The sequence below is a fragment of the Puntigrus tetrazona genome, chromosome 7 (assembly GCF_018831695.1).
Source record: "Puntigrus tetrazona isolate hp1 chromosome 7, ASM1883169v1, whole genome shotgun sequence".
Lineage (NCBI taxonomy): Eukaryota > Metazoa > Chordata > Actinopteri > Cypriniformes > Cyprinidae > Puntigrus > Puntigrus tetrazona.
Genome location: NC_056705.1, coordinates 35564734 through 35579515, shown reverse-complemented (window position 1 = coordinate 35579515; position 14782 = coordinate 35564734). Strand labels below are relative to the sequence as shown.

The 14782-nt window shown below is 38.4% G+C and overlaps 1 protein-coding gene across 10 annotated transcripts in view; it reads left to right on the top strand.

Moving 5' to 3' along the window:
* myo9aa (myosin IXAa) overlaps window positions 1-14782 on the top strand; it is a 96640-nt gene that overhangs the window by 79624 nt on the left and 2234 nt on the right. For 5 of the 10 annotated variants that reach the window (XM_043244852.1, XM_043244850.1, XM_043244848.1 and 2 more), the window contains 23 exons: window positions 1274-1399; window positions 1567-1716; window positions 2342-2640; window positions 2996-4456; window positions 5102-5189; window positions 5380-5577; window positions 7664-7764; window positions 8058-8188; window positions 8270-8481; window positions 8570-8686; window positions 8893-9081; window positions 9861-9908; window positions 10002-10113; window positions 10395-10456; window positions 10546-10738; window positions 11354-11482; window positions 12003-12108; window positions 12277-12408; window positions 12502-12625; window positions 13146-13199; window positions 13504-13521; window positions 13921-14123; window positions 14444-14586. In XM_043244852.1, coding sequence (XP_043100787.1) covers window positions 1274-1399; window positions 1567-1716; window positions 2342-2640; window positions 2996-4456; window positions 5102-5189; window positions 5380-5577; window positions 7664-7764; window positions 8058-8188; window positions 8270-8481; window positions 8570-8686; window positions 8893-9081; window positions 9861-9908; window positions 10002-10113; window positions 10395-10456; window positions 10546-10738; window positions 11354-11482; window positions 12003-12108; window positions 12277-12408; window positions 12502-12625; window positions 13146-13199; window positions 13504-13521; window positions 13921-14123; window positions 14444-14586 — 4396 coding nt within the window. The remainder of the gene's footprint in view (window positions 1-1273; window positions 1400-1566; window positions 1717-2341; window positions 2641-2995; window positions 4457-5101; window positions 5190-5379; window positions 5578-7663; window positions 7765-8057; window positions 8189-8269; window positions 8482-8569; window positions 8687-8892; window positions 9082-9860; window positions 9909-10001; window positions 10114-10394; window positions 10457-10545; window positions 10739-11353; window positions 11483-12002; window positions 12109-12276; window positions 12409-12501; window positions 12626-13145; window positions 13200-13503; window positions 13522-13920; window positions 14124-14443; window positions 14587-14782) is intronic. The other 5 variants (XM_043244856.1, XM_043244849.1, XM_043244857.1 and 2 more) reach the window with 3 other exon arrangements.

Here is a 14782-nt window from a genome sequence, read left to right as displayed (position 1 = left end):
CATCATGTAGATGATACAAATAGGATTAGTTTACACACTGAATCCCTTATGACTGAGACTTCAAACTGATCTATAACTTTCTATTCAATAATGAAAAACATTTCTAAGGCTAGCCTCGCTATTACTGTTTCTAATATTGGGTATCAAGTCAATTGGCCTTTATATGAATGTGGGACTCGAGGGGTATATGTCCCTTTTGTATCCATTTATCTTTTTTATCCATTTATTTTTTCTTTTTTTAAAAAAGCTGAATATCAAAATTAGACAACACTTTAGTGAATGCAATTAACTGACGTTTACCTCAGTAAATTTAATGGTACTGCTTATTAATAGTTAATAAGGTAGTTAAGTTTAGTTATTGAATAGGATTAGGGATGTAGTTTAAGGTCATGTAGAAAAAGCACATTAATATATGTGCTTAATTGCTACTAATAAATATATTACTACTTATATTCTAGTAATATGCATGCTACTAAGCAACTAGTTAAGAGACCCTAAAATAAAGTGTTAGACACAATTGTACTGTACACACAACATGCTTCTCACTAAATAAAATGTACACTTTATCATTATTTTTTAAATAATGACATAAAAAAAGACTTCAATTAAGAGTTTTTGTACCAGAAAAAAGGACATGCATTTATGTATTTCATCTGTGGTTAAAAAAAGAAAGAAAACAAAACAATGTAATAGACACACAAATACACACTCTTAAGCCTTATTTTTACTTTTTATGTCTTTAGTCAAGAATTCAGATAAAAAAAGTTTGTTACACAAGTTATATTTTTAGCAATCATTAAGCAAAAATTAGCAGTATGCTAACAACCACTCAGAACACTCCAGCAACTGTTTAGAAATTACTTATTTTCATTAAGTTCTCCATCTTGACGATGTGTGCTAAAGTGCCTTTTCATGGAGCCTGAGTGTTTCCGCCCCCCAGACATTTCTGTAAGATATGAAGCTGGTGTAGTTAGCTGACTTCACAGAGGCTCTCTATAGTCTGCAGTAAAAGCAGCCAGGAATAATTGCATACACAACGGCATCTGCCTCCCAGACTGTCCACCCCCAGCGAGCTGCATTGATGGAGACTTCAATAAGGCATGCCTTCACAGTGATGTTAGTGTTCTGAAATCTGCCCAGTTTTAAGACCTTAATGAGAAATGTCACTTCCTGGATGCTTCAGAAAGTAAAAGACTTTTTGTGTGTGTGCCATCAAGGACAAAAAGATTCACTATGGTGGTGTGGTGTAAAGTCTCTGTTTTTTGCTCTCCAGGACTTCGCTCGACACTTCCATGTGCTGTTACCAGAGGGTACCAACCAGGCCAGCCAGGAAGCTATCAGACGGTACCTGTACCAGGTGGCTCACACTCCCGAGGGATTCCAAGTGGGCCGTACCATGGTATGATCAAGCCTCTGCCTTGATAGGACTTAATTAAATTCCTAGAGTCTAACTTTTTCTGATGCCTTTGGGATGACACATAACGTCCAGTCATGGTTGGCTTTGTTGGAAATGTACAGTATTGCATGCGCGTGACGCCTCTTTTTGTCCATCCGTGCGTATGGCAGGTGTTTCTTCGTGAAACAGAGCGCCTGCGGCTACAAGATCTGCTCCATCAGGAGGTGCTGCGTAGAATCATCAATCTTCAGCGACGTTTCAGAGCTCTTCTGGAGAGAAAGAACTTCCTCAAAATGAAACAGGCGGCTTCCCTGATACAGGTACCTCAACGATTTGTTTATTCATTTATATTTAAATAAACATCATCTCAAGATTTTATTGCAATTGGAACTGAGAAAGAGAAAAATAAATAAATAAGTGTGTGCATAAGTGTGTGCGTGTGTAAATTAAAACTTTATAGTTTCAGTGAAAACATTTAAACAGCATTTTCTTTAAACATATTTGTTTTTTAATTTTTTTATTTGAAATGTTTAATGTTTTAAAAATGTTTAGATGTCCATCTTCAATGACTGAAAATGAATGTAAGGTTTATTGTTCATTGAGCAGAAGGTGTGGGAACTCTCTAGTATTTGGGTTAGGCTTTTGGGTTAAGTAATTACAGAAATAAAAGATTTAGTATTAAATATTATTTTAACTCTAACAGTAAATTCCGTCAAACACTTAAGGATGTTTAGAAAAGAAATTGGATAGACTGATTGCAGTTTTGTATTGATTCTTTTTTTAAATTGTTATAAATGTATAACTTGACATTTCTATGTTTTTACCGAAGTATTTTTATTGAGTAAGATTACTAGCATTTTTAATAAGACTGTTTTGTTTTACACCAAATAATTTGGAGTAAATATTTTTTATTAAATCCCCACTGTCTTGTGTTGTCTCCTGTAGAAATGGTGGAGGAGCTGTCAGTCTTCACAGAGGGACAACAGGCTTGAGTATGTCCAGCAGGGGGCAGCGGTTTGTATCCAGTCAGCTTGGAGAGGCTTTAAAGAGAGGCACAGACTCCTGCTGTGGAGGGAGGCTGCCGTAGTGATCCAGAGAAACTGGAGGCAGTATTGGCGGGGGCGGGCAGCTCTCCGGATCCAGACTGCATGGAGAAGACACAGGGCCAGAGAGCTCTACCTCCGGCAGCGGGACATCACCATCCGCCTGCAAGCAGCAGGTAGAGGCTATCTGGCAAGGCAGAGGTATGATACAACCCTTTCTGCAGAAGTGCAGCTCTATTGAAATACATTTCTTGGAGAGGGTGACCTCTATAATGGTCTGGGTTACACCCGTCTAATGCCTTTTTACAGGGTTCATAGTGGCAGCCTGCCAAGCTGTGGTTTAACACCAGAGTTGTTGTAAGAACTTAGAAAATGTTTACTGTCCTTGATGATAGTTGTTATAGATGTAAACTAAGGAGCCATTTTATTAATTATGTAGATACTAACCTAGTATACACGTTAGCATCATGATTTTCTGAAAAGGTGATGAGATTTTGAAAAGCACTACACAATTTTTTTTTCTTCCTACTAAGAAGGGGTCTTTTGAAATTTTCAGATTTAGAGATCTTCAAGAGCAGAGACTTAAATCCACTCAGCTGCCAAATGGAAAGACCAGTCTGTTACCAGAAGAGGGCAAGCTGAGAGACATGGGTTTGGATCAAAGCATATGGGAAGACTCCAGTGAGGTGCAGGACGGGTCCCTCATCAGTGCAGTAGAAGTGCCTGGAGGAAATGTTTTGGAAGAGATGGCGCCAGAGATGACAGAGGGTACGGCATCAGTACAACCAACATCTGAAGTGACAATCCGAGAAAGACCGCAGACTCTAGAGGATCCAAACCAGAAGTTCCGGGCCAAACGGGAGAGCCGGCGGATGCGAGAGTTGGAGCAGGCCAAATTCAGCTTGGAGCTTCTCAAAGTGCGCTCCACTGGAGGCACTTCTCCATCGGAAGAAAGGCGCTGGTCAATGGAGCTGGTCAGCGAGATCCCTCACACTCCTCAGGGTACTCCAGACAGCCAGAGCTCTAAGGGTAGCTTTGAGCTACTCAATATAGACGACTATTTCAAAGACAAGGCACCTTGTGCTGAACCAGAGGACCTTGGTTCTCCTTCTGTACCTGACAAGCACGATGTGTTCTCCAGCATTCCTGAGTCCGCTTTGCCCTCTGACACTCCAGCACCTGATATAATGTCACAACCAGCTGGCCAACCTGAAGCTCCCAAAATGCAGAACTCGCTCCCAACTTTCTACTCCCCTCCATCAGAAAGCAGCTCTCTAATTGTGAAGTCCACCATGAATTCTGCCACCCTGTGCCCCGATGGCCTCAGCAAACCAGTGAAAGAGAGGAAGGAGTCTACTCGAAGACCTATGGTTGTGGTTATTAGCATGCAGAAGGAAAGCTTTTTGAGTGAAGCAGATGTGAAGCCTCCGGAGGTCAAAGACAGTGCCGCCCAGACCAGCGAGCCGCCAAGCCCGGCCCAGCCTAGCAGCGAAACCCTTTATGTTCTGGAAAAGCTGGAGAAGCTCAATGAGGCCAAGGAAGAGCGTCAGAAACATCAGCAGCAGCAAAATGAGAAAGAGTTGATGGAGCAAATCCGTCAGCAGAAGCACATTCTGAAAAAAGAACGCGAGCATAACGCCCAACATGAGAGGGAGAGGTATGAGAAGCAGAGGGTGGAAGCCCTGCAAAGGATCGAGCAGAGTAGACAAGAAGGTTCAGGAGGAAAGCCAGATAGATTCTTCACAGACCGAGGCCCTGCTCCCTTAGCTCAGCCAGAGCTTGACCTCAGCTCCCAGCCGCTGGGCCCGGAAAAGGAAGCTGCTCCTTCCATTTTCAGTGACCAAACAAAAGACAGCCGCAATGTAGCAGAAGGGTGGGCACCGAAGTTGACCCTAGAGTCCAGAGGGGATGAGGCCAGAAGGAGAATAAATATGAAACCGTCCACTCAGAATGTCAACATGAACATGTCCGAGAGACCTGGAAACATGTTCTTTTCTCCGAAGGCCAAGGTTTCAAAGTAAGTGAGGAGCTTGACCTCAAGGTGCCCGGTTACTAAATAGTTAATTGCAAAATGAAAATGATCATCTTCTCATAGTCATCTTCCAAACCTCATTGATTTTCTTTTTTCTGCTGAATGCAAAAATACAATTTACAAGTTGTCCTTTACTATACAGTGAAAATGGGTCTACGGTCATATTTTAGCTTTGTGTGACGAACATTACATTTACATTGGTAAAATAGTCATGTGATATCAGTGTTTCAACCATAATTTTACTTTTTTTACTCAAAGAACACAATAATAACACATGTATTTACATTTATATATATATATATATATATATATATATATATATATATATATATATATATATATATATAATAATTCAACAATTCTTTCTTTTCCTTATTGTTGGTTTGGAATGACATGAGAGTGAGTAAATAATGACAGAATTTACATTTTTTGGGTGAACTAACCTTTTAAGCATATCGTGAAACATAAATATGCTTACGGATATTCAGTGAATGAACACTTTAAATTCCAGTCTATTCTGCACACAAAGCTAAAGAAAGGAATGCATGCGGTTTTTGATCAATATAAAGGTGAGGAAATGATGGCAGTGTTTTCATTTTTGATAAACTTCTTTGTTTGAATTTGTTGTAGGTTGGATAAGGAATTAGCCAATCAAGGGAAAACCACAGCAGTCCAGAATGAAGTGAGCTTATTGGGTTACAAATCCACTAAGAGTGAGGTGAGAGTTGCAGCAATTGACACTTTAGGTCATGACAGATGTAAACAGCTTTTCACAAACCTCAAGTTTTTTCCTCATTATTTAGTACATTTGTTTTTGAGCTCTTTCTGCCATACGAGGCCTTGGTGGGGTCACCTGACCTTGACGTACAGAGGAGCGTCTTCATTTGTTTTATTATTTGGTTGATTAGGTTGGCCGACCGGGTCATAAAAAAGCCCGAATGGCAAGGACACGTTCAGACTTCTTGACCCGCGGTTCAAACGCCACGGGAGAGGGGGAGTCAGAGGAGGAGGAGTATGATGAGACCCCTCTGTCTCCTGGCACACCCCTCCCCAAGCAGGACTCAGAGGAGAGCGCACTAGAGGCTTGTCACAGTGACTCCGAAATGGTAATTTAACGGTCTGTGTTAGCGCAAGCAGGCCCAGCAGCAAGATCTCTCTCTACAGCTAACTCCTCCAGAAGAAGCTGATAGATCGCCTTACTGACCACCTGAAACGCTTCTACACTCCCTATCCAGTTGAAGGACATAGTCTTCAACCACAGATGCCGAAACACCTTTTGAAAACTATTCTCATCTGTGATGGCAGGTGTTTTTCTGCATCCACATAGAAATACTGTACAAATAAATTCTACAATGCAAAGAATCATTTGCATTTTCATTAGGGCTGTCAATAGATAAATATATATATAGAGAGAGAGACATTTTTTAGACATCTGTTGTTTTTATATACAGTTAGATAAATAACTGTATATAAATATATTACCCTAACCCTAACCAACATCCTAAAGTTGTTTTTTTTTGGCTTTAATGTTTTATTTTATTTTATTTTATTTAGTTTTATTTTATCATTTAGTTTACATTACATGCCTATTATATTTTTCCCAAAATGTTGCTACATCTACATGATACATCTAAGGCAAGTGTGCATGCACACATTAATATAGTGTATTTTTGTCACACAATGCAACAATTACATTTATTATTAATAATTAATTAATTAGCATTATTGTAAGGAGTTGTTGTAGACATTAATAAAACGCAATCTAAAAAATCATTGCTAGTTTCTAGTCATAGCTGTATCACTTTAGCTTATTTGTTAGCTTCAATGGCCAGTAGAACAGTGTTCTTGGAAATTATGCAGACACCTACTGGTGTGGATGTTCTGCTCATCATAAACATATTTGGCAAAAGCACTGTTAATTATTCACTAGTCATTAAATCTTTTTTTACATTCGTTTCTTGATGCAAATATAATAAATAAATAATTAAGCCTTTAACTTTGACAGCCCTAATTTTAATGCATTGTCAATCAGCACAAAAATATAGATACAATTCTTTCACACTTGACCCAGAACTTCATCAGTACATTGGATCATGAACCAGCCACACAGATATGGATGGCTTCCATCAGAAGTTTGCTTTTCTTTCCTCATGTAAAAAGGCATCTTGCGTCAAGTTTAACCCACGGCACTCTTCACAATCTGACCACGCTGCTTGTCTAGACATAACAGCTATGCTAGTAATAGGTTTCACCTTCCTCAACAGCCAAGACCTTACGCGAGATTCTGCTTTCTACACTGCCACCTTGGATAAAGAGTACTGCATGCTTTAACATCTAGCTTTGTCTTCTCTTCTGCAACAATTCACCGAGGCTAAAGCCATGGAACTGTCATGGCGCATATTCTATCTGTCTTATTCTGTAGCTGTCTTTCTAATAATCCCTCTTTCCAGTCTTGTTGGTTAACAATACAGTAGACTTCAGTCATTATCTGGGACATTATATGAAATCGGTGCCTCCTTTTTTTAATACCAGATGAATACATTTTAAAACATTATTTGTAGAATAGTAAATTGTTCAAATAAAGGATAGCTATTTGACACAACCTGGGAATAAGATGTCAGTTTTCCTAAATGAAACATTTTCTTAGGACTCATTGTCCTAAGACCAGAACACACTTTGGTTTGAGATTTTAGGATAACTTTAACTTTAAATAATTAAAAATAAAGTTGTTAGATTTGTAAAATTAATTATTTATTATAGGCTATAATAATGCAAAATATCACTAGTTGCTGTAAAATAGGTACCTATTTTGTAAAATGACCCATCTAGGTTTTGTTTTTTAAAGTTTAGAGATTTAATTTTTGTCTTGGTCATATGCTATCTTTAAAGTGCACTTTCATTGTGCGCCACTGGTTAGTTTTAGTGCATTAGTGTTGTAGAAGAAATTGGTTTAACCACTTAGTGCTTTCAGACTATGTTAAGGAGCAACACATGTTCTTACTCTTTGTGCCCATTGTAAATGTTTTAATCGGACACTACCTACCAGAAAATAGTGGCTGAAGTGAAACACAGGCAGACTGTCAATTTAATGGCTTACATTGTGATATAGAAGGTTTTGACAGACAAACCGTGCCAATAACTGTCAGTCAGAGACCTTCGCTCTTACATATATTATGCAATGATCTCTTTCAGCCGACCGCAGTCAATGAAGAGCAGAAGAACATGTATAAAACCATGTCATCTGGAGAGCTGGGCAAAAGTGATTCGAGGAAGAACTCTCATGGAGATGGAAGGTGCTTGTTTTTTTGACAAACAGTTAGTTTGTTAGTTAAGATTTAAATATTTTCATAAAAAAATAAAAATTATATATATATATAAATAAATAAAAATACATATATAAATATTATTTACATATATAGTCCCTATGGCATCTTCAACCTCATCACTGCTGGTTTTTCAGCCTGGTTTTCACACACACAATTTATGTGTCTAAGAAAGAAAATGTGTGGGACATAAAATAAATTTTAAGAATGAGTGTGATTCCTTTAAAATGTTTGCTGTCCTAGTCATCATGTATGTTCTGCAGGGTTCGCACTAAAATGCGGTTTTGGGGAAAGGCAAGGCATGGAGAGAAGAAAACCTCCCGAGAACGGCTGCTGTGTGGCAGCGATGCTATAGAAGGAGAATATGCTGAAACAGCACTTCTAATGGAAGAAGGTGAGTTGATAAAAAAGGTAAAAAGTAAATTGAAAATTGAGCTGTTTTGTTGATGATAACACTGCCATTCTGTTTTTACAGGGGTAGATCGGCTGACCCCTCCTCAAAGTCCAGACCTAACATTACAGAGGGAGTTTAAGGAGAATAAAGACCCGTCCCCTAAAGTGAAGCGCAGGCGGAGTGTGAAGATCAGCAGCGTGGCTCTGGAGCCCGTCCAGTGGCAGAACGATGCCCTGCAGATACTCACATGTGCCAATGACTACAGGAGCATGAATGACTTCCTCATGAAGAAGGTGACAAATGCTTTCTACCTAAATCTACTGAAGTTGTAGTCACTTATTGATGAAAAGAATCTTCATAATCCTGTTTTAAACCTGACAGATTACTGATTTGGACACAGAAGATGGTAAGAAAGACACAATGGTGGATGTCGTCTTCAAAAAGGCCCTAAAGGAGTTCCGCATGAATATCTTCAACTCATACTCAACAGCTTTAGCTGTAAGTACCTTTATAAAGCATTTGTATTACTGTTATCACCCAGATAAATTCTGTCATATTACCATCAAAACGTAGAATGTTTGGTTTTGTTTTTGCAAAAGAATCTGAACATCCCTCGAGAGATGTGATGTATTGCTTGTCGTCACATTGTGCCTGGTTAGGACATTATGTCAGTAACTGATGTATTGTTTTTGGTCCATGTGCAGATGGACGATGGGAAAAGCATTCGTTATAAGGATCTCTACGCCCTCTTTGAGCAAATCTTGGAGAAAAACATGCGTCAGGAGCAGAGGGACTGGAGCGAGTCACCGGTGAAAGTTTGGGTCAACACCTTCAAAGTCTTCCTGGATGAGTTCATGACCGAACACAAACCTCTGGACAGCAGTATGAGCAGGGTACAGTGTTAATACAGTCACTAGCACATTTCATGACCAGTATACAAAATAGGACTCGCAGAAAGTAACAAGGTGGAACAGGATGACCAGTGAACTTTTAGATATGGGTCAGAAATAAAAATTTGGTAAATGTATCTTACCATACATACTTTTTTAACAACTATTTGCTAATTTGTTTAAATGTGTGTGTGTGTGTGTGTGTATATATATATATATATATATATATATATATATATATATAAAAATTAGTAAGTTAGAGTTCAAATTAGAAGAGAGAGAGAGAGACAGAAATTGATTGATTGATGTAGATTTGAAAATTATTCTATGATTTAAAATTTGCAGAGAATAATGCATAGGTTTAAATAGTGTTTTGATGTATAGGTTTAATGTTTATGTTCCTCATAATAACAAAATATGTAATAAATATTTTCTCAAAGCAGCCCAGTGGTCAAATATATACAATATATATTCATATATATATATATATATATATATATATATATATATATATATATATATATATATATATATATATATATATATATATATATATATATATATATATATATATATATATATATATATATATATATATATATATATATATATATATATATATATATATATATATATATATATATATATATATATATATATATATATATATATATATATATAGGTATAGATATTGATTGATTGATTTTAATTGAGAGAGAGAGAGAGAGAGAGAGTGAATATATTTTCTAAAACTATTTTTATTGCTTTTTTTCTTCCCACAGGCACCCAAACCAGACCGCAAGAAACGAAGAAAAAAGGATACAGATATAGTGAGTGGAATCACACTCAGAGGTTTTGCGAGCTGAATTAGCGTTTCCATTTTTCACGGAAATCAACTGACACTCTGCCTTTGTTTGTTTCAGGTGGAGGAACACAACGGCCACATTTTCAAATCAACTCAGTACAGTATTCCCACCTACTGCGAGTACTGCTCCTCCCTCATCTGGATGATGGACAAGGCGTGTGTCTGCAAACGTGAGTCCCATGTCCACAGTCTCCGCATCAAAGTGACCCTGAACTCAATTCAGCATAATCAGATTGTTTACAAACAACAAGCCCATGGCCTCTCGGCTCGAACAGAGAACAGTTTGGCTTTGTAGAGCAGGATGTTTTCCGCCATGTTACAGTGAGAGAAGAATGTCGACTTGAATTGGGTTTATTTTAGGTGGCAGTGCTTTTTCTTTAAAAAAAAAAAAAAGTGATGTATGTGCTGCCGTTGAAAATAAGAATGAATGAGATGTCTGTGTCTTGTGTAGTGTGCCGCTATGCGTGTCACAGAAAGTGCTGTCAGAAAATGACCACCAAATGCAGCAAGAAGGTAAGATTTGAGTTTTCTCCTTTTTCTGCTAAGTGCGTTCATGTGATTTGGGCTGTGATGAAGCATGTTTCTTTTCTTTCCACGTGCAGTATGACCCTGAACTCTCGTCAAGGCAGTTTGCCGTGGAATTGTCCCGGCTGACCAATGATGAGCGAGCGGTGCCTTTAGTAGTCGAGAAGCTTATCAATTACATTGAGATGCATGGCCTGTACACAGAAGGGATCTACAGGAAGTCTGGATCCGCCAATAAGATTAAGGAGCTGAAACAGGGTCTGGACACAGGTATGACACATTATAGGGATTGCTATAATGCACTTAATCCTAAATTATCATTGTTATTTTCCCCAATTTAACCCCTGGGTAAAAGTAATTTAGAAGCTTTACACATGGCTATGAAATCTCTACCAGGAGCTGGGATATGAGAGCTTTTACTGAGTGAAATTATATGTTTTTTTTTTTTTAATGACAGTGTGAAATAACATGGTGTTACAGTGCTAGGGCCGGATGTTTCCAACCAATCAAGTGTCTCATATTCACGTGTTTTGGACAGTTAAGAAAACAATGCGTTGTCTGTATAGTCTTTTCACTCTTTTACTTAAAAACAAATGTCAAATGATGAATTTAAAAGGTGTGAATTAGAGAGTTTTATTCTTTGTTTCAAAAAGTCTTTGTTTTTTTATTGCCATCATTGGTCACATCAGCTGAGGTCATATAGCGCTGTAGTTTTTAGTGAAGTAATATTAAACTTGTTAACTTTTTCTTCAGAAGTAAATGTATCTGGATTCTGGATTCAAGATTCTGATATCTTGTCTACAGTACCACTTATAGTAATATATCTACTACATCTATAGTAACTATATCTACATCTAAGTGACATCTGTTATTTTGTGTCCTCAGATGTAAATGGCGTGAATCTGGACGACTATAATATTAATGTCATTGCAAGCGTTTTCAAGCAGTGGTTACGTGACTTGCCTAATCCTCTGATGACCTTTGAACTGTATGAGGAATTCCTGAGGGCCATGGGTAAGCAGATGGCTGTCAAGCATGCTCTGTCACACTTATTGCATTAGCGTTCAGCATGGCAAATACAGTTTTGGAGTATTTTTAGCTTGTGCTGTTGGTTTGTTTTTGTTAGTTTTTTTGAAACTGTACTTGTATGCAATGTGGCATATGATTTATGACTTCACATTAGGGGTTGTTAGCCTTTCCCAAGACACACCACAGTATAAAAATGTAGTATAAAAATGTTTTATTTTATTGATAATGCTGGAAAAAACATAACATAAAGATCACTCGACTTTTGTTGATGCCTTGGATTTATATTTGGTTTAATTCTTTTTCTAGGTTGTATCTTCTATTGAAGCAATTGAATGATAAAAGAATATAGAACACAGTTTTAAAACAAAATGTTTAAATAGAAACATTTTTGTACACTTTTTATGCCAGTCTACAGATGCAGTACTATTATAAATCCTCAATTGTTTAAAGAAATTGGACATTTATGAAGACACACTGTTTGAACACAGATGTAATGTCTCTTCAGGTCTTCAAGACAAAAAAGAAGTGATTCGAGGGGTTTACTCTGTAATCGACCAGCTCAGCAGAACTCATCTGAACACTCTGGAGCGCCTTATTTTCCACTTGGTTAGGTGAGACGGCAAATGCAACTTTCCGTGTCACCAAAACACGTATGCGAAAATGACTGCAACGCAATATCTATTATTTCTTTTTGTGCAGAATGTTGGCCTTTAGTGATAACAGTAAAATGATGTCCTCGCTATGAAATCGGGTCTGAGTCTTGTTTCTGATGTCCACAGGATTGCCCTGCAGGAAGAAACAAACCGCATGTCCGCTAATGCGCTGGCTATTGTGTTTGCCCCTTGTATCCTTCGGTGCCCTGACACTACTGACCCTCTGCGGAGCGTTCAGGACATTGGGAAAACCACAGCGTAATGGGCATCTCTTAATGCGTATAGTTTGATAAGATTAAGGGCAGTTAGGGTAGTGATTCAAACACTTCCGTTTCTTTCTTTCTTTCAAAGGTGTGTCGAGCTGATCATTTGCGAGCAGATGAATAAATATAAGGCCAGACTGAAGGACATCAACACTCTGGAATTTGCGGAGAACAAAGCCAAGAGCCGACTAACATTCATCCGCAGGTCCATGGTAAGAGTTCAGAGCAAATTTCATATTTTCACAAATATTCGCATAACCCAAATGTCCAAAACCTATTTCTAGATAAACATCCTTGTTGGACCTGAAACAACATTTTTATCGACCTTTTATTTCCCCTTCTCTTTTAGAGGTAGTTAATGATTAGAGTTAGAGCGGTTTGTCCGACAGGAATATTGTTCCTTAACCTACAACGTTAAAAGATGTTGATCTGAATAAATTGGGACAACATTCTTATCTCACAATCACAAATTGACCCCAAGCCCAACTCTAAAGTTAGAGGGAAATGACAGGTTGATGAGCATAAAACTCCAACCCCCACCATAAGCATAAATCAAAACCCCCACCTCCAACCCCAGTTATAAGCTTCATTTTAAATCTGACAGATACATTGCTTCAAGACCAAAAAGGATGTTGTTCCAAGATCATGTTCTACTTGAGTGAATCACCCACATTAGCTCTGTCTTGACACTAACCCGTTTCTCCTCTCCCTCCCCTTTCCTCTCGAATCCAGAAACCCGTAATAATTGCTGTTAGATTTATGAGCATAACCCGCAGTGCTGCGGCGGTAGGTATTTATGTACTCGCTACTACCGTAAGTGTCATCACGTATGCCGCGTCCCAGCACTGTGTGGTCCGTCTGTCTTCATGATCATGACATACAGACGCTTGAGCATCAAACTCAAGAGCTTAGATGTTAGTCACTTTGCACTTTATCAATGTAGACAAATCACCTTGTTACATTTTCATAATCTTGCACTGCATGACTTGGGAACTTTTAAGAGAAATGTTTGTTGCATTCACTCCATGTGCCTAATATTTTACATTTTGGTTTTTTTTTAAACTTGCTTTCTCTGGTTGGTAATGTGCAGTCAAACTCATTCAGAAAGGTAACAGCTTTGGGCTGAAGTGAGTCTGTGTTGTCCATCCAGGGTCCAAAATGAAGATTTTCAAGAGCCAAATGGCTACTTAAAAAAAAAAAAACAAGAAGAAGAAAACACACACACACACATACACACACTTGCGTGCACAATTTCTTTTGCTGTGTAGATTTCTGACAATCAAGGACATGAGCAAATCAAATGACATAAAAAATAATAGCCAAACGAGGCATTTGCCATTGGGACTAAAACGTTCATTTTGGCCCCTGTATTCATGTTTTATTTCCGTAGCCTGAATGAGTTTTGAGAATGAAACTAGCAGATGCTTTGATTGTAGCAGTGTTAATAGCAAACCCTTATATCTCGAGTTCTTCCACTCACAGTGTTGTCTGTGTTTCGTTTTGAAAGGGTAAGGGCCAGGTGCACAGGGTGAGGTATCACACACCGTCTCCTCCGGTGAGTCCTCGGTCCCCGACCGCCCCGGAGGTTATGCAAGAGAGCGGAGATGAGGAAGCCAGCAGAGACCCAGAAGTCTCTGAGCAACAACAAGTCGCCATGCAGCAGGAAGAGAAAGTCCTGACTGAACAGATTGAGAGTCTGCAGAAAGAGAAGTAAGAGAACCAGTTTTAGCTTCTGGGATTGGTTGCATTAACTTTTTAATTAGGGGTTTACGTAATTGCAATGCTCACGGATCAGCGATCTCCATGTAAAACCGATTGTGCAGACCACATGGAAAGTCATAGAGACTTCAGACTTAGAGGGATGATAGTACTCGTATTGCCTACAACTTGACCAAGGTTCGCCCTAATCGGCCTGACGGGGCGCTACAGTGATCAAAAGTCAAAAATTGCTCGTAACTCCTAAACTGCAGTTTTTTATAAAGTATTCTTGACTGACCACAACCAAAACTTGTTTGATTTTCACCTCATAGGGAGGAGTTGACATTTGAGATGCTTGCTTTGGAGCCGCGGGCGTCCGATGATGAAACTCTGGAGTCAGAGGCCTCTATAGGCACAGCAGACAGCTCTGAAAACCTGAATGTGGACTCTGAGGGAGCCACTTCGGACTTCTCTGGTGAGTAGCTACTGAAAGTTCATATTAAACTATTTTAATGCGAGTAGTTTATTTTTGACTCTTTTTAGGTTACTGAATCAACTGGACAATCAGATTTATTTGTAATGAATCATGGAGTACAATGCGATTTTTTTTTTTTTTTTTTTTTTTTTTTTTTTTTTAATCTGTCTGAAGCTTTGTGCCAAACAATGACATA